The 19314-nt window shown below is 44.1% G+C and overlaps 1 protein-coding gene across 5 annotated transcripts in view; it reads left to right on the top strand.

Annotated features, from left to right (window-relative positions):
• RYR3 (ryanodine receptor 3) overlaps positions 1–19314 on the top strand; it is a 498481-nt gene that overhangs the window by 316858 nt on the left and 162309 nt on the right. For all 5 annotated transcript variants that reach the window (XM_077127361.1, XM_077127358.1, XM_077127359.1 and 2 more), the window contains exons 28-35: positions 492–700; positions 2268–2443; positions 3396–3432; positions 4945–5108; positions 7974–8139; positions 15460–15546; positions 15943–16169; positions 17666–18467. In XM_077127361.1, the coding sequence (XP_076983476.1) occupies positions 492–700; positions 2268–2443; positions 3396–3432; positions 4945–5108; positions 7974–8139; positions 15460–15546; positions 15943–16169; positions 17666–18467 (1868 nt within the window). The remainder of the gene's footprint in view (positions 1–491; positions 701–2267; positions 2444–3395; positions 3433–4944; positions 5109–7973; positions 8140–15459; positions 15547–15942; positions 16170–17665; positions 18468–19314) is intronic.

Below are 19314 nucleotides of genomic sequence, written 5' to 3'. Positions count from 1 at the left end.
GTCACTGTTCAGGGGTTTTGTTTTGCTTTGGGTAGCATTTAAAATTTCCCAGACTTAATATAAATGTTAACCAAGGTATAGATAAAGAATTTCACTTTTTCTTTTACTGGTTTTACTTTTCCATTTTATGTTTATTAATGTCTTATGAATAACCTTACCTAGGTGATTGTTGTTTGTTCCTTTTTTAATCAAGCCCACTTTTTTTTTTTGGCATGGGCAGACTCTGGGAATCGAACCTGGGTCTCCAGTATGGCAGGCGAGAACTCTGCCACTGAGCCGCCATGGCACTGCCCCATTTTTCTTTTTTATATACCAAAAGTAGCCAGAGAGTCCAATTTCCAGTTAGCATCCTATTGTTGAGTTTGAATGCCAGAAAGAAAGACCCATCTTTGGGGCTCCAACCCTTAAAGAAGCAAAGTTTCAACCTCCTCCCAGCTTCCTGGGGTTGGAACCTGCTGGCTGAAGCAGTGCTCTGTTTAACCATTCTACAGGCTTCGTACCCATCTGCTCTCTGGGACTGTCTCAGATGGGCCGTATGAATCTTGGGATGGATGCCAGTACCTTCAAGTATTATACCATGTGTGGCCTTCAAGAGGGCTTTGAACCTTTTGCTGTCAACATGAACCGAGATGTTGCCATGTGGTTCAGCAAGCGCCTCCCAACGTTTGCCAACGTGCCAAAGGACCATCCGCACATAGAGGTAATGCACCGCCCTGGCGGGTCAGGTGGGACAAGGCGCTAAGCTCCTGCAAGTTTCTGTCAACAGGCAGCTACTTCCCGAATCCATGCTCTGGCTGTGTTATAGCCACTTCCCTGCTGGCTCTCACAGCCATCGTTGCAACTCTGATGAGATGCAGTAGCTCAGTTGCATCTCACAAATTACAATAATTTGCAGATAGAGCCCCCAGAGGGAAAGCTACTGTATTTTCTCCAGAACTTTTTATACTGGTGTGTAACAACACGTTATCCAGAAATCTTAAGTATTATTTCTTTAAAAAGCTCAGTGCCCATACTTAAGATAGTATGTCCTGGATTCATTTGTGTTCATAGCGTAATGTCTTTGTGGCCCTGTTTAATTTCTTTGGTGCCATTTCCAGGATTTTAAACTGAAAGACAGTAGCTGATATGAAGCTATCACCTTGTAGTGAGAGCTGTGAGGATACAAATATTGTAAGCAATCTAATTTGGATTCTGGTTCTACATCTACTTGCCTCTATTTTGCCCATGCTAGCCATAGTATTTTCAAGGGCAGTAGAAGGGACCTAGTGAAAAATCAGACATACCCGCTGCTTAGCAGTATTAGTTGGAGTAGATTCTGTGGCTTGCTTCAAGCTGACTATAACTTCCCTTAACTCATCCTCCAACCTGAATTCAGTAAACCTCAACTCAGAATTTCCTATTTCCCTCCCCCCAACACACAGTCTTAAAGAGTAGAGATTTTATTTCTCTGAATCCTCCCTGCTCATTACATTAGAAAGGTGGCCCTAAACTTTTAGAAGTCCTGAATCCTTTGACAGACTAAAGGAATCAAGAGGCTTTCTGCTTAGAAAGAATATATAAGCCATATTTTTATATTTAATATTTAAGTATGCTTATAGACCCCTTAGCACTGTTCTTTAGAGAATAAGGAAAATGTTCATATTATAAGGAAATTATTATTATAGGTCTGAGTTTACATCCCCTACCACATACACACAGACATTTCAGAAATCCAGTTTTGATCTTTACTCTCCCAGCCCCCTTGCAGACGTGTGCCCTGGGACTGGGATTTTCCCCAGTGTTTAAAGGAGCCTAAGTCCTTCAGGTGTGAGTGGTGGAGATGGGAATGGAGAGGGTTCCTTCTGCAAGCACTCTGCTGTCTCTTCTTGAGCCTGGGTTCCCTGGCATCCTTTCCCTTAGCTGTTCTCATGCCCAGGGACAAGGAAAAGCTTTGACATGATAAAGGTTGGTCTTAGTGGACACTGTGCTGCCTCACACACCCACCCCCATTTGGCACCCCTCCTCTACCCCTGTCCTTGCAGAAAACCCACTGGGCATGTTTTCAGATCTCTGTTTTCTCCACCTAGAAGAACATTGGTTACTTCCTGGAGGGCAGTGTCCAAGTGATAATGCAAATAAAAAAATAATAGTTTTGGCTATCATTAGTGACATCTTACTGTTATGGTTCTCAGAACGCCTTGCCGTATGCTATATCAATGAGGGAAGGAGGGATAGGGTCAGGGTCAGGCCCCAAGGCATGTCAGGGTGAAGACCGGTGGTGTTTCCAGGTCGTGAGGATTGATGGCACCATGGACAGCCCCCCATGCCTCAAGGTAACCCACAAGACGTTTGGCACTCAGAACAGCAATGCCAGCATGATCTACTGCCGCCTGAGCATGCCTATCGAGTGCCACTCCTCCTTCAGCCACAGCCCCTGTCTGGACAGTGATGCTTTCCAGAAAAGGTGAGGGTGAGGCCTTCCAGCTCTCAGAGGTGCTCCGTGTGTCTTTTGTAAAGTTAGCCTTTTTTTTTGTTTTAACTCTATCTCATCACAAGAACTCGGGTGGGTGGGGTTTTCTCTGCTTTCAGTCAAGTAAATAAATGAGGATTTGTGTGTGTCCATGTGCACACATGGACATAAACTTGCATGTGTGTTTGTGACGCATAATTAAGGGACCAATCAAGCCAAAAGTGGAAAAGTTTCTACTCTTCTTGAGCTCTCTGAGTCCTTACCCTGCTTGCCACCCACAATTCCTATGTTTTAGGAGTAAAATGAATTTGCGTATGCAATTGTCGTTGCCTTTGTGTGAAGTTAGAAGTGTCTAGAAGCAAATACTGCCATCTTTGCATGATAATGAACAATGTCCAACCCAACAACTGTGTGAATCATGAATGATATGAATTCTTCCTTCTTCATAAGGATTCCTTGATGTTTTTCTTTTCCTTGACCTCTATTTTTAATTAATGATGTATGTCTGAATATCTGGAGCTGTTTTGCCCAGGTTTCCTCTAGAGTTTTACTATCTATCAAACCCTATGAACAAGCCCAGCAGATTGAGGAAACAGGATAATCTACTCAGATGTATCCCTACCTATATTATTTCTATCGCGTCACACCCTCTACAATTCGGGCTGAAGGACAACAGTTGAACAAGCTCCAAGACTATTTGGAATCCCTCATGTTTAGGGAAGTATCCAATATCCTACACTAGCTCAAGAAGAGTAGAAACTTTTCCACTTTTAGCTTGATTGATGCATTAATTATGCATCACAAACACACTTGCAAGTTTGTGTATGTTTGCACATGTGCATACACACTCATCCTCATTAGAGGTAGATCCGTTGCCTGTCAGAATTGTGGATTCTCTATACAGCTGAGCAGCAAATAATAAATCATGGGTTATTTTCCCCCACAGGAAACAGATGCAAGAAATACTATCTCATGCAACAACAGTAAGTAAATGCTCAATTATGGTTTTAATTATTTGATTCTTTGCTGTGCCTGGTAATATGCCCCATACAGCAAAGATCTATCTAGAGATCCTCTTTAATTGCCAATTACACTGTCTTTTAATATCCATCTTGATACTTCCAAAACACATCTGTGGCATTTTTCAAATGAGGGAAAGAAACAGATTTATTTAGTATGAAGAAGTTCTACCTGGAGCTACAAATTGGATGTCATTGTGTACTTGTTGCCCATTTGCCACCAGGGAGCCAGTACTGTCTTTCTAATGGAAACTAACCATTGCAGGACAGGATTAATTTAATCCTTTTGTTTACTCTTTTAAGTAAACTTCCATGAGTCAGTTCTCCCATCTCTCCCTGCAGTGCCAGGAATGCTGCTGAAAGCAATTAAATGAAAAGAAGGGGCAGGAAGCCAATCCAGAAGATGGTAGCTGCTTTTGGTCCCTTTTTCATAGCTGGTTATTGCCAGAAATTCTTAATTTCTTTCACTCATCCCTGTCTAGCACATGGCAAAACATTTCTTTGAAAGAAATGCACATCACTGCTTTTATGAAGGTATGCTACAATCCCGAATTTGTAGGTTAACCATCATGGGGAATAAGATACTTGCTGCCATATATCACATACTTAGTCTGTGCAGGGCACTGTTATGAACACTTTGTGTGACATTCCCATTGAACCCCCACGACAATCTCATGAGGTAAAAGATATTGTTCATTCTGCGGCACAAGGAGGTCACACGATTAATAACTGGCAGTGCCAGCGTTCTAGCAAAGATTTATCTAGCTTACCTCTTTTTCCTCCAGGCAAGAAAATGTGACAAAATACCAAAAAAGGATTTAAATCATTGAAAATAAATTTGCCCAATCTCATATGGGAAATGATGATGCATTCACTTATTTTATTAAGCATAGTATTTCTAATACACCTGACAGTTGTGACACCTGGTAGGATGGCTGTGCTTCTCAATCCTGTCTGTCATTTGGGCATGGCAGTGACACAACCCATGTTTGGTTCCTAGATAGGCTTTTTCTTTTGCAGCCTCTTTTTCAAGAATTACCAAAAAGCCGTGAACCTTCCTATGGAAGTGGATAATGTAATGGAAGGGCTCTGCCCCTTGATTGTTCTCTCTGAGGGCAGAGACTGTGCCTGCTTTCCACCACCACCACCCCCATAGACCATGTCTGCCTTGGTGCCCAGGAGATAGTTGCCACTCTGGGTTGACCATTCTGAATGGTTGCCACTGATTTTATCAGCAGTTTTTTTCTGGGCCAAGGGTAGTGGATTAAGTACTTATTTCTTCAGGTACTGAAACAAAACTGAAAAGGGGAAAATGAGGAAGCCAAATTCTCTATTCAGCCCTCCCTTCAAGTGTAGAGTAATCATTACATCTCTAGAATAGTATGTGCCCTTTTTAAGAAAAAAGGTCCAGTCAGCTGCTGTGTCACTCCTGCCTCTGACTGGTGGCCACTCGCTCACCTTGTGTTTTGTCCACAGCAGTGCTTCTACGCCGTCCGCGTCTTTGCTGGCCAGGACCCCTCCTGCGTCTGGGTTGGATGGGTGACCCCAGACTATCACTTTTATAGTGAAAAGTTTGACCTGAATAAAAACTGTACGGTGACTGTGACCCTGGGGGATGAGAGAGGCCGAGTCCACGAAAGGTAGGGGGCTCCCAAAAGAGGGGGGGCTGTGCCTTACGCTCCCTGCTCCCTTACCCCAGCACTCTTTTTCCTTACCATCCCCCCCCCCAAAAAAGGAAGCACCCCAACCTCTCTTACATGGGGAAAATGAAACATAGTCTAAAATCCTTAAGTAAACAGGATTACTGTATCAGCTGAGAAGGAGTGTTAGTGAAGATAAAGGGGCATTTCATCAGGTCTATAAAGCATGAGCCAGGGCTGGGACATAGGGATAGAGAGCTGGGACCTTTACCATCTGTCTGACTTCGGGATGTCTGAGCAAGCCCCCAATTCTGTACATCGGGACAAGACAGAGAGAATCCCTGCGTGTTTAAGAGCAGTTGATTCAGAATAAAAAATAAAGATGCACCAAATCACCCAGCAAACATAGAACTCCTTGTCCTGAGGATATTTGATATCTAAAACCATAAAGAACCTGAAAGAGGCATCGCAAATTCATGAATAGTAATCAGTGATTAGAAATTAGGGGTCTTTTTACCTCAAATAAACGAAATCATGCAAAAAAAAAAGAAATTAGGGGTCTGTAGGAAGTGTGTTTTAGGCAAGCCCACCCCTCCCCCAGTGGCCCGCTGGTACTGCCATCAGAGGGAGAGTCCTAGGCTAGGTGGGCCCCAGAGGTGACCCGAGACAGCCTGCCTTGGTATCTCCATGTACAACTTCCACCCACATGAGGTATGATGCAGTCTTCTCTCTATACAGACATACGGAGAGATGTAAGAAGTTGTTTCTCAAGCCGGGCTTCCCTCCCCTGCAGAGTTAGGAATGTTTTGAAATCAGTGCTTTTTAGATATTGCTGGCCTATCAAAGACTAGTGGCCAGAGGTCGGTCATATTCGGTGTGTCTGGAGGGACTTGTGTGGGGAGGTTAGGAGTGGGCTCTGGAAGGGACTTGCTGGGTTGTGAATGAGGTTCCAGTGCTTCCTAGAAGTGTTGACCTTGGGTCGGTCAGTTGTCCTCCCTGGGCTTCAGTCTCCTCATCTATAAAATGAGAATAATAATGCTACTTGTTGTGAGGATTAAACGAACTAACTACATAAAAGAATGCTTAGAGCCATGCCTGGACTAAAGGGCCAGGACTCAGGCACTGGTAGCTATTACTGCTGTCGTTACTGGATGCCCATTGTGTTAAGAGACCCAGAATAAATGCTGTTAAGCAGCATCTGCTTTAGGTTGGAAAAGAAACTACATGAAAGCAATTGAGCAATCCAGAATTTGCCCTTCACCCAGAAGGGTCTCTGCTAGTTGGGATTATTGCCCCCATTGCTGGCTTTGCAACCTTGGACAAACTCAGATATGTGTCAGAACCTCAGGGCCTGCCTTTACTGTGAAAATCTACCAACGCATTGACATGTGCGATGAGACGCAGTGTACAGTTGGTGCCCAGTAGTGCTTAGGTCTTTGTCCTTCATAATGATAAATCAATCTGGGATGGATTCTCAGCTCTTTTAGAACATTTTTAACCCCAGCCTTTAAAACATTACCAAAGCAAGCCACTTCACACTCCCGGTTTCAATGCATTATTAATTGAATTCTGTCTCAGTCATAAATGTATTTTTAATCACTAAAAACCAACAATAACATGGCTGCAGTTTAACCTTTATTGAAATTTCACTATGGCCATAACTCTGGGAGAGGCAGTTGGCGCTGGCCGCTGCCTGAGGCTATTTGTTTTAAGAAAACAGTCTAATTAGTGTCCCAAAGAGGTAAAGAAACTTTCAGGGTAGGCAGAGTCTGTTCTAGGGTATTTCTACCACACAGTGCTGAATGCCTTCTCCTTGCCCCTGAAAGGACCCTGTCCTCTACCCAGCTGAGGATCACAACAGGAAACCAAGTGGAATCAAATCAGATTGACTTTAGGATTTTAAAAAGGCTTCTGTAAGATGGGCATAGAGTCATGCTCTCATTTCACCTGAGGAAAATCACCTACGGTTCCTTCAAGGAGCCCCGCCCTCAGATGGTGTACACCAGCACCAGGCTTAGGCAGAGACCAGATCAGCTGCCCCTCACCTATAGCCTGTTGTGAGGGACTCTAGGAATCACCTCTGCTGTCCATTCATCATCACCAATGCCCAGGGTTTGCACTCCTACAGTTATGGAGACAGACTTTAGAGCCTTAAAGGCTTTTGTTTTGTAATGGTTTGCTTTTAAATATAAATGCTATAACTAAGGACCACATTCCAAGGTCTGATAGACAGCTGGGTGAGAAAAGCATCCAAGTTGGTAGTTAGCTAGAAATATAGGAGTCAGAACTCCAGGAAACTGGGGAGGAAAGGATGATGGGGATCAGGGAGGTGGGAAGGCATCAGAGGCCAACTCTGCCTACTTTGCAAGTCTGCCTGGGCCCAGGCCTGCCATGTGGGGGAACGTGGATCTGATTTGTTCATGTGTTTTATGGCCTATTGCCCTGACCACTGATCTGGGACTCCAAATCCAGACTTTTATTTTTGTTCTCTTATACCAAATCACTACAGAAGTCTGCCTAAGGTTACCTTCTTTGTGCCTTAATTTTCCTTCTTAAAAGTGGGAATGACAGCATCCCTATTACTTATTTTACAAAGGTGAACTGACATTGAGCTGGGTAACAGTTATCTGAGTTGGGCTCTTTGAAGGCAGATAGTCTTATAGATTTCCACATCCCTAAACTGAATAGTGGTTCGTGTTTCGTAAGCTGTGTTGAAGCTGAATGAATTCATTTAAGAAAAAAAAAAAAAACTGTTGGGGCTGATTAGAAAGCTCCATAAGGTTTCTGGGGCATTTCATTCCTGAGTCAGATCCCACGCTGCCCCAGTCCAGATTCTCTGTCTCTTCTTCTCTCTTTGGCTCCTAGTGTGAAACGCAGCAACTGCTACATGGTCTGGGGTGGGGACATTGTCGCCAGTTCCCAAAGATCAAGTCGGAGTAACGTGGACCTGGAGATCGGCTGCCTTGTGGACCTGGCGATGGGCATGTTGTCTTTCTCGGCCAATGGGAAAGAGCTCGGCACCTGCTACCAGGTAGGGCGGCTTCTGGGGAAACGCCAGCAGTGCCCGAGGTCTGGGTGCTCATGGCTGTGCCCCTCATTCTCCATGGGCAGCATGCTCACCACACCGTATGACGCCGAGGAGCCCACATAGAACACAAACCATAGGAAAACAAAAGAGGGAAAAAGAACAAAACGGCTTAATATTATATAGAGAGGAAAAGCAAAATTTATTTATTGGTTGATCAGAGATGCAAGAGATCTTTCTAATGGTTGAAAAAGGTTTTCTTTGGCAATGGGCTCTGAAATTCTCTTTATTCCATAAATATTTCTCATGCAAGTTTTACTTTACAAGGTGCCAGGTTTAAAAGGTAGAGATACTCCGGAAATTTAGATCTATACAAACTGATAAATTTGCCAGAGTATTCATTTTGCAGAAAAGTTATTCATATTCCCTAAAAATCCTTTACAAGGTCCTTTAAATAAGTAAGGTATTTCCCTATTTCATTGACTCTGAACTTTCATATAAACACCAAGGAAAATCATCATTTATACACAGCTAGATGAGCTGTCATTAGCCATGAAATGCCTGATGTCCTTTAAGGAGCATTTCTATTTTCAATAGATGTATCTCATGTCTGGACAAACAAAATTATCTCTCTACTAGAGAAGAAAAACACTAAATGCTCCCTTCTTTATAGTGCACTTTTGGCCTTCCAGTCTGAGTCTTACATGTCAGAATTAAGAAGTCTTAATTTGATTTTTATCTTCTAAAGCCTCCATGTTGGACTGGTTATATGTGGCTTCAGGAAGCATATCCCTGATGAAAACAGGTTGGCAATTAGATGGGTTAGAAATAGGCTGATGAGAAGGAAGGAACAGGCCATTTAGAATGGCAGGCATGATAGAGGCTGAGATTCTCCCTCCAAGATCACTTTGCTTCTGCTGGGTGCTGAAAACCACCACTGAGCTGTGGAAAATCATGCTGTAGCCCACCACTTGTCCCTGGGATTTACTCCATCAGGTAGTGTGTATGTTGGTAGCATTGGTTCCTGTGACTGAAGGGAAAAGGATGGGCAATGGGCTCAAAAAAGAGCTCAGCCCCTAAGAACTACCCTGAGTCTTCAAGTCTACTTTTCAGCATGGTCTGGTTCTCATGTCTTCCTTGCTCCAGACCTCAGTTGCCCCATCTATAAAATCATGGCTGCCATCCTTTCAAAGACATCAAATCAATAATTTAGGGCTGAAAAGTATTTTGTACATTATGTTTGAAACCAAGAAGGCCCACTCTTGACCATAGTTCAGTAACCCATTCAAAGCATCTCTACTTTTTCATTGGGAAAGGAGAATTAGGATGAAGGGAAGTGTGGGAGACCTCTGTCATTAGACAGTGGTGTGTGAGTTGTGGCAATCTAAATGACCCACAGGTCTCCCTGTGGGAACACTGGATCAGTAAACATTGGCTGTGACTTTTGACTCAGAACCCCAAACTGGTCATCAATCAGCATAAATGAGTTATCTGGAAAGTGTTCTCCCAGTTGGTATGAGAAATCAAAGATAATCCCAGTCTATTAAGGCCAGTGTTCCCCTAACGATTCCTTTAGAATATAAATCCTCAAGATATTCCTCAATTTAAAAATATTGTAGGGGCAGGTAAGCTTAGAAAAATGCCACATGCTATGTCAACCTCTTGAGGTTTTGCAGTGAACATTATTACATGAAAAACCATGAGAAATACTTCAGTAAGAACCCTGTATAACTAAGCATTTCTTAAAAAGCATATTTTTACTTTAACAAATTTGTAATAACCTCTATAAGTCTAGAGTTCGATGGAGTAAACCTAGGGAAACGTTAAGAAGTTAAATTTCTATGTGAAACATTCTTGACACCGAAAGGGTAGAAATGGAGAGTAACGTGTTTGTAGAGACAGAGAGTTGTGAGTTCAGAGAAGCACAAGCACATTTCATGGAGCATATGCAAGAAAGACTTCATGGGAAGAAAGCATCTGTACTGGATCTTAAAGGAAAAGAAGAATTCTTCCAGAAAGAAAGTGTGGGAAAGGTGTTCTAAGTTGAAAGAATGGCACAAGAGGCCTTATGGAAATGGGGAAGCACAAGGTGTGCTTGAGGAGCAATGGACAGAATACTGTGGGGGTTTTATGGGGAGTGACTGTGGGGAGAAATTCAGCTGGAAAGGTAGGAATTGATAGGAAATGGGAAGTTACTGAAGGTTTCTGAGCAGGAGGGTGACATACAATGTCTAAGGAAGCCAACAGATTTTTGAGTTGCCAACCTAGCTATCTACAGCACGTGAAAACATCCAGATTTTATGGAATGGATAAAACCCAGCTTCCTGAATCAGCTCTGGATCACAACCTCAAGACTGAGAAGCCTCTTGGCAGCCAATTATTCGCCTGTGGCTAGACAGAGGGGTCATGTTGGGAAGCACAGAGTAGTCACCCCAAGCCTGAAGTGTTCGGTGGCCAAGAACAAATGGACCAAACTCTTCCTGGGGTTCTGGGACAGTCTGCTGGACTCAGCTGCCCCATCTCTACAGAACCTACTCCAATGTTGTAATGCTCTGTATACTTCTTTCTCCTGAGAAGAAGTAGACTCATTGATGCTACACACAAACTTGGTCCAGCAGCTGGGGCTCAAGCAGACATTTTTGGAAAGAGATCTTTGAGAAACCGAGCATTGAGGCAGAAAGGTAGAGTATTATTCTCCTAGTACTTTCACGTGATGCTGCAGTCTCCTAAGAAAATGTCTGTGCACATTACTGCTGCCCTTCAGAATCCCTTAACTCTTCCCATTAACTTTTGAAATGAGTTAGATTGAAGGGTCTTCCTTGAGCTGCAAACACCTCAAAAGCACATTTAAGCCTAGTTGGGATTTGGAGGTCTAAACATTTTTTAAAAAGAAAAAGAAATGGCACCCACGGCAGCAGTGACCTGTCTGCCTCAAGAAAGACCCGGCAATGTTGAGATGTTATAACAAAGATGAGGACGTTGCAGTAGTTTTCATCCCATCTTTCAGACTAATTCCTGAGTGACTTTGAGCTAATCAGTTGTTTTATCTTAGCTGCATGTTGGCACCTACCTCCCAGAGTGCCATCCTCTCCTCCATGCATATAAATCTTGATGACTTTCCTCAGTGTTCCCAGTCACGACTCCAGCCCTGGGGAATGTTACAGTAATGGGGAGAGTGTCAGGGCTCATTGCCAGGGACACTCAGGAAGCTCATACCCAGCCAGCCCCCTTCTCATTCCGTGCGAGACAGTAACGTGTCCAGCTGTGCATCTGGGCCCCTAGCAGTGGGATAATTGTTATTCTGAAGCTGTAGCCATTTTCATTTTTCAATTAGCTTGAGAAGAGCAGGGCAGCAATATTTGTATACTGGCTTTCTCTTCAGAAAGGACCAGTAACCAAAATAATGAGAGCAAGATTCTCTCTAACAGTATTTCTAGACCTCTCCATTGAATACTGCTATGTAATTTGAAAACCTTTTTTCTGTTCCACTTAATATAATCAGTGAATAAATGAGAAATAAAATGTATGCAAAGATAACTCCTTAGTGATTGCCACCCGAGTCATACCACTCAGCGAACAGAGCCAGCTATGAGATACAGATTTACAAGAGGGGTTTACTTTCAATTCAGTCCTGTTCCTATGCCCTGACCTTCACACATGATTAGAAATAAAATGTCTGTTATTGCAAGAACAAAAGAGATCAGCCATTGATAAAAGATAACTTAAGGAAAAAAATAGCACATCACTGTAGCCCCAAATCTAGGTTCACTGTGCATTCCATTAGAATGCAAACTCTCCTTCCAAGATGTGCTCTCCTTGAGGGCAGAGCCTAACTCTCATGTCCACTGATATGTCCCCTGTGCCTAGAGTAATATGTGGCACCTAGCAAGTGATCAGTATTTGATGTCAGACTGACCATGCTGAGGACACACCTACTTCAGTTTTATTTTGTTTTTTATTGCTGCATAACACATTACCACAAACTTAGTGGCTTAACAGAGCACACATTTATTATCTTGCAGTTCTGCAGGCCAGAAGTCCATGGGGCTTGGTTGTGTTCTCCACTCAGGTACTTCCAAGGCCAAATCAAGCAGTCAGCCCAGCTGGGCTTTTCTCTGGAGGTCTGGAGAAGAAATCCCCTTCCAAGCCCATTCAGGTTGTTAACCGAACCATTTTATTTTGTGGTTGTCGGTCTGAGGTTCTGAAGCCCAGGTTTCCATGCTAGCCATCAGCAGGGGGCCACTTCCTGCTCCCAGACGTCTCCCACATTAATTTTCATGTGGCCCCTCCACATGGTTCAAAGTCAACAAGAACATGTTCAGTCTTTCTTGTGCTCACACCTCTTGGCTTCCCCTTCAGTCCTCAGAGAAAATATTCTGCTTTTTAAGGGCTTATGGGTTTAATCAGACTCAACCACATAATCTCCCTATTGTAAGGTCAACTGATTAGTAACCTTGCTTACCTCTGCAGAATCCCTTTTGCCAAGTAACATAACCTAATCTCAATGGTACCACCAGGGGCAAAGGGCATGAGTGTATCAAGAATTTTGCCTACCACGCCACCAATGATCACTTTTCCCCTTGTGTACCTGTAGATGTTCAAGAACCCACATTTTGTGTTTCGTTCTTATTGTAGTGACTGAAGAGAAATTTCCGTTGTTCAGCATGGTGGGAGCGTACTCTGCATGGTAGAATTAAACCTATCCCCGAGCCCCCTAAGTGCCTTCAAAGCACCTACTTTCTGCAGGGAGGTTTGAGGAGAGCCCTGGAGTTTGACCGGGTGGTTTATGAAGCTCGCAGAGACCAGTCCTCATGGACTGGAAAACGTATCACCCCTTTCGATGATGGCCCCTGCTGTGCTGGAGTGATTTAGTTGCGCATACAAAGCCCTGAGATGAGTGCAGTCATCAACCCCAGCTTGCACAGCACTCATGGGCCTTCTGCTGCTGCAGCCACCAGGCCCTCTGCTTGCTGAAAGCTGCAATGACTTGAGGGTGGCAAGTTATTCTGGATTTCACATAATAAACATTGGGGAAATCTGAACACCCGACCAGGGTCAACTCCTGCCATGTGGTCAAAATCAGAACAGCATCAAATCAGAGTTTCACATATGTGTCTATCACTGCTTTAAACCCAGGATCTGGCAGAAAAGCAGGCATCTAGGAGGCACCAAATAATTATTTGTTAAATTTCTTTCACAAATCTTATCTGGAGCGCAGCCAGACAGCTTTAGCACCAAGTGTTCGTACCTGTGCTAGGAGCCCTCTGCAGTGAACTGACCCATGTACTGGGAGCAGGTGGGCTTTAACCAGTCTTGCCTTTTTCATCTTGAGCAAACAATTGCTCTGGTTCTGCAATTTTAAAGCCATTTACAGCCATAAAATTTTGTTTTTTATAATTCATATATCTAAAAACATTGAAGAAGTTCATTAGTTAAAGGCAGCCTATAACAAACATTCTTACGAAAAGAAAACCTGCTGTATCCATTCTCTCATGCATGCAACAAATAACCCAAGGTCTGGTGGCTTAAAACAATGCTGATTTGTTTTTTCAGTGTCTGTGCACAGTGTAGCAGTTTGCTCAGCTCAGGTTTTCACACCTGTAGTTAAGGTGTCAGCCAGGGTGCATTCTTATTCGGGCGCTTGGTGACCTCTTTATAAGCTCACAGGATTGTTGGCAGAATTCAATTCTTTGTGGTTGTGAAAATAAGGTTCCCATTTTCTTGCTGGCCCTCAACCACCTGTTAGATCCTCCAGGCCACCCGCAGTTCCTTGGCACGTGGCTCTCTCAGGGACCCTCTAACAATATGACAACTTACTTCTTCGAGACCATCAGGAGAATCCCTCTCTCCAGTCTGCTAAGATAGTCTTATATGATGCAACAAAACTAAGGGAGTGACTTTCCCATCACCTTGCCATAGTCTATTGGCTAGAAACAAGTCACAGGTTCAAGCGAAGAAAATCAAGCATGAGTGTGACTCATTGGAGTCACTTTAGGATGCGTCTGCCACATGCATCTTAATTTGGGAGATGAGATTTGCAAAAATTCCCTAATGTCTGAATTTGCTTAAAGACAAAGTCCCAGTGTGTAGGTGGACTTCATGTTTTCTTCCATAAGCCACCAGCGACTTTCCCTGGGAAGCACTGTAGGAGAAGGTGCCCCAGAGGCTATTTGCTCTAAGTCTGATCAAAACCTTATAGCAGGATGGATAGATGATTGGGTGGGTGGGTGGATGGGTAGATACATAGAAAGATATGGCAGATGTGGCAAAATGTTAAAAGTTGGTAGATGTGGGTATGGGGGCAGAGTAGGGGTATGTCAGAATTCTCTGTGTGGGTTTTACATTACATTTGCTACTGTCTTATAAGTTTGAAATTATTTTCAAAATGAAAAGGTTTTTTTAAGAAATCCTACAGCATAGTGAGGAAATGACAAGTGGAGCCCTTGTTGTCAGCAATAAATTTATGTTCTTTATCTAAGTGGCAGTCAGAAGACAATCAGTGAATCTAAAACCACTTAACATAAGAACTGGAATTGTAAGGACAGAAGAGGGGGTGGAGGAATTCATCCTCTGCTTATAGAACCCCAGTTCTCAACTAGGGGCAATCTTGCCTCCCCAGGGTACACATTTGGCAATGTCTTGAGACATTTTTGTTTGTCGTGACTGTGGTGATGGGGGTGCTGCTATTGACATCTAGTGGGTAGAGGCCAGGGATGCTGCTAAAAATCCTACCGTGCACAGAATAGTCCCCCCACCCCACCCACAACAAAGAATTACCTGACCCCAAGGATAATAGTGTCAATGTTGAGAAGCCCTGCTGTGGTGTGTCCCTGTGCTTGTCAGACTAATGTCCATTTGCCTTCGGAAATTATCCTGAATCACCTTGACCACTGTGGATTGTATTCATCTCCTTTGGGCAGGAATGCTGGTGCTGCCAGCTGCACCAGTTATCTGGGGTCTCTGAAATGCAAGCACATCCCATTGATGTGTCCAGCAGGCACTGCGTTGGGTATGGACCTAAAAGCCCCCACCTGTGACCCTCCTCCTAAGTACTGGGGAGAAGTGTTGGGTAGGGTTACCTGAGAGAGAAAGCTGAAGGACAGGACTGTTCAGCCCCAAGTAGGCTGAGGATCTAAGGTAGGGAGCAGTGACAATACCTACTAATGGGCACCAGGTCTTTTTTTAATGGTAGAGAATGAGCAGCCAGTTTTAGCTGTCCAGGTTCAGCCCAGGTTAGAATAACGTTGTTGGCTAAAACACCCAATGACTTAGCCAACTATGATTTTATAACTCTGGGCAAACCTCTCAATCTGTTTTGGTTTCCAGGTGGAGCCCAATACCAAAGTGTTTCCAGCAGTCTTTCTGCAGCCCACAAGCACTTCTTTGTTTCAGTTTGAACTTGGAAAGCTGAAGGTATTTATCTGTCCTCTCCCTGAACAGACAACAAAAGTCAGAATTGCCCGTTAGAGTGAAAATCCTAGGCCTCAAAAAAAAAAGGGGACAGCCTTCTTCCTTCTCATACTCCCCTCCAGTTTTAGTGGCCCTGTATCCTGCCTTACCTATGAGATGCAGATAACAGAACAGTGTGTTCTCATTTCTCCCTCTTTCTTCTTCCTCTATTGGGTGCTGAAAGAATTAATTAACATTCATGCAACCCATTATGCAAGGCCTTAATTAATACCGGAAAAGCTATTAGAGATCCCTTGGATACATTTGTCTCTCTTTAACCGATAATAACCAGGTGCATTATTTAACAATTGACAATCTACACTGTATTTTCCTCTTCAATGCCTTTCCGCCTTGCCCCAGAATGCCATGCCTCTGTCGGCAGTCATATTTAAGAGTGAAGAGAAGAACCCAGTCCCACAGTGTCCACCTCGCCTGGACGTCCAGACCATCCAGCCTGTGCTCTGGAGTCGCATGCCCAACAGCTTCCTGAAGGTGGAGACAGAGCGGGTGAGCGAGCGCCATGGCTGGGTGGTCCAGTGCCTGGAGCCCTTACAGATGCTGGCGCTCCATATCCCCGAGGAGAACAGGTACTGGAGAGACCCAGAGAGGAAGGGGCAGGCCTGAGGGGCAGGAGAGGAAGGGCCAGACAAGCCCAGAAGAGTGCTAGGAGCATCGTCACTGGCCCACGGTCCTGCTCAGTCCCAGGATGACTGCTGATTTACCCCAAAACTTCTGTTTCTATTCTTTCCCTTCACCACTTCCATTTTATGCCCTCAAAAGCTACAGGTAATTCAATAGGATATGCTTGCCACAGGACCTTCATTGTACCTCTTATTGCTAGCACTCAGGGAATATTTCTATGCCTTTAATTAAAAATTCAGTGGCCCTACAATACACATTTATTTATGACAAGAAGGAAAAGAATGAGGCATGCTTAGCTTGACTTAGAGAACCAAGAGTCAGGCTCTTGGTCTCTCTTCTATTAAGAGGTACTCTTGGATTATAGTCTGGATTTGATCCCAGCTCTATCACTTTCTGGATATGTGGCCTTGGATAATTTACTCATTCACTCAGAGCCTCAGTCTATCTATGCAGTGAGAGAACAGTACCTGTTCTCCTGCTGGGAAGAAAAACCGAGATGGTAGAAATAAGTATCTAGTGCCAATTTCCATATATAGTAAGAATTAAATAAAATTTGTTATATGGATATTACTTTGCCTTGATCTCTCTGACTAAAGCAGTAGACTAATGAATGAGAGGATGGGGTTATGCATCCCATTTAGATGCATGGGATTGCCCATGGGATATGGGCAACACAGGGAGGGTCTGGTACAGGAAGGGAGCAGAGAAGACCATGAGCCCAGCCCAGTAAGCCAGTTCCAGAGGGTAATCAGATCCAGGATAGACAAAAGTTAGGAGGCATAAGACAAATGCAGGATCTAAGCAGAGATCAGAGCTAGAGTAATGGGCACCTGCAAATTAGCAACACAGGCAAATAGAGCTCCAGGTCAAGAAGGAAAAATTTATTTGAATTATGCTGCTGATCTGAGAATGGAAAGTCTTTCCTCCCTGGAGAAGAGAGTTCAGATGTGTGTCTTCCCAGGGGAGTAGATGCTCCATGGATGTTAGATTGAAGATTACTTAGATGATGTAGATGGGACGTTGATGGAGACCTAAGCTACATCTTCTGAGGGACTCATATCAGGAACAGAGGATTCACTTGAACCTACAGATTTGAGGACTGGCTAACCTGTGACATATACATAAATGTTTTTCAGTGGGGGTGGGGGGTGGTATTTTCCTTAATAAGGGGTGTTATAATTATAGTAAGCCAGGGTCTTTTAAGGCTTTTGAGAGGCTTGTAGTTAGAAATGGTAGACTATCAATAAATTGGGATATGGACCAGAGCTGAGTGAGGAATGCTAGCTTATGAGAGTAAGTGTGCCAGAAATTGCCCCTGTCTTCCATCCCCTTGGCTCTTGTTGGGTTGGGTGAAATCCCGGGGGATGCTGAGAGAGAAAGCTGAGCTGAATTTGGCATATTCTTCATTCCAAGGAGTGGATAATTCCTTGTCCATCCTCAGGTGTGTGGATATCCTGGAGCTCTGCGAGCAGAAGGACTTGATGCAGTTCCATTACCACACACTGAGACTCTACAGTGCCGTGTGTGCCCTGGGAAACAGCCGAGTCGCCTATGCCCTCTGCAGCCATGTGGACCTCTCCCAACTCTTCTACTCCATTGACAACAAGTACCTCCCTGGCCTCCTTCGATCTGGCTTCTATGATCTGCTCATCAGCATGCACCTGGCCCACGCTAAGGAGAGGAAACTGATGATGAAGGATGAGTACATCATCCCCATTACAAGCACCACCAGGAAAATCCGCCTGTACCCGGATGAGTCCAAGAGGCATGGGCTGCCTGGAGTGGGTCTAAGAACATGCCTCAAGCCAGGGTTCCGGTTTTCTACCCCTTGCTTTGTGCTGACCAGTGAGGAGCACCAGAAGCAGAGCCCTGAGATTCCCTTGGAATTTCTGAAGACGAAGGCATTGAGCATGCTGACTGAAGCAGTGCAGTGCAGTGGGGCTCACATCCGGGACCCTGTTGGGGGGTCTGTGGAGTTCCAGTTTGTGCCTGTGCTGAAACTCATTGGAACCTTGCTGGTCATGGGAGTGTTTGATGACGACGACGTCCGGCAGATCCTCCTCCTGGTTGATCCCTCTGTGTTTGGGGAGCACAGTGCAGAGACAGAGGAGGGAGGAGAAAAGGAGGAAGTGACCCAGGTGGAGGAAAAGGCAGTGGAGGCTGGGGAAAGGGCCAGCAAGGAGGCAAAGGCTCCAGTCAAAGGCTTATTGCAGACCCGATTACCCGAGTCCGTCAAGGTGCAGGTAATGCAGGGCAGCAAAGGTCATGCCCTTGGAAAGGGCCTGGGAGGGAGAAAGTGCAGCCAGGTGCTGAGGCTGGGGCGGCGGGCTCTGAGCTTGGGGCTGTGGCCTAAACCTGATGCTAAGAGAGTGTAGCAGAGATGCTCAGAGAGACATTGACCACCATGCTTATTTATAACATGGAATGAACTCTCCAGCATTTCCCAAGCCAAAATGAAAATGTTAACCCTTGCCAGTAAAGCCTTTGGCATTGTTTTTCTGGTACCAGGTCGTATCTTTCACTCTTTGGAACGAGAAATGACTGTCTAGACAGGGGACAGAGCGGAGCCTTTGCCCGAGGAGAAAGCCAAAAGTAACTGACTCATAGGGTGATCCCTCTTGTCACCTGCCCTCATTTGGTGCCAAATCAGTGGCCTATCAGAGACTTCACTTCATTCATTGTAAAATATGGATGAAAATATAATAAAACATAATATTAAAATATATTTTTATAAAATATAGTATGAAAGACAATTATCACAAAATGTAACAAAGTAATCAGTAGTAGAAGCCTTTATCCAATGAGATGGAATTGATAGTTGGTTAGTTCAACAAACTATATAGAGTTTATAGAATATAAAAGAGAAGCACAACACATTTTACATATCTTCCCTAAATAATTTATTAAAACATATAAAAGTTCTATGTTGAGGTAGGTCCAACATATAGCTATATATATCGTTTTAATTGTGGTAGCTTCTAAACAGTACAAATTTCCCATTTTAGCCACGTTCGTATGTCCAACTCAGTGATGATGAGTGGGTTCACAATGTGGTGCCATCATCACCACCATCTACTACCAACCCTTTTT

The sequence above is a fragment of the Tamandua tetradactyla genome, chromosome 14 (assembly GCF_023851605.1).
Source record: "Tamandua tetradactyla isolate mTamTet1 chromosome 14, mTamTet1.pri, whole genome shotgun sequence".
Classification (NCBI taxonomy): domain Eukaryota; kingdom Metazoa; phylum Chordata; class Mammalia; order Pilosa; family Myrmecophagidae; genus Tamandua; species Tamandua tetradactyla.
This window is presented reverse-complemented; position numbering and strand designations above follow the sequence as displayed.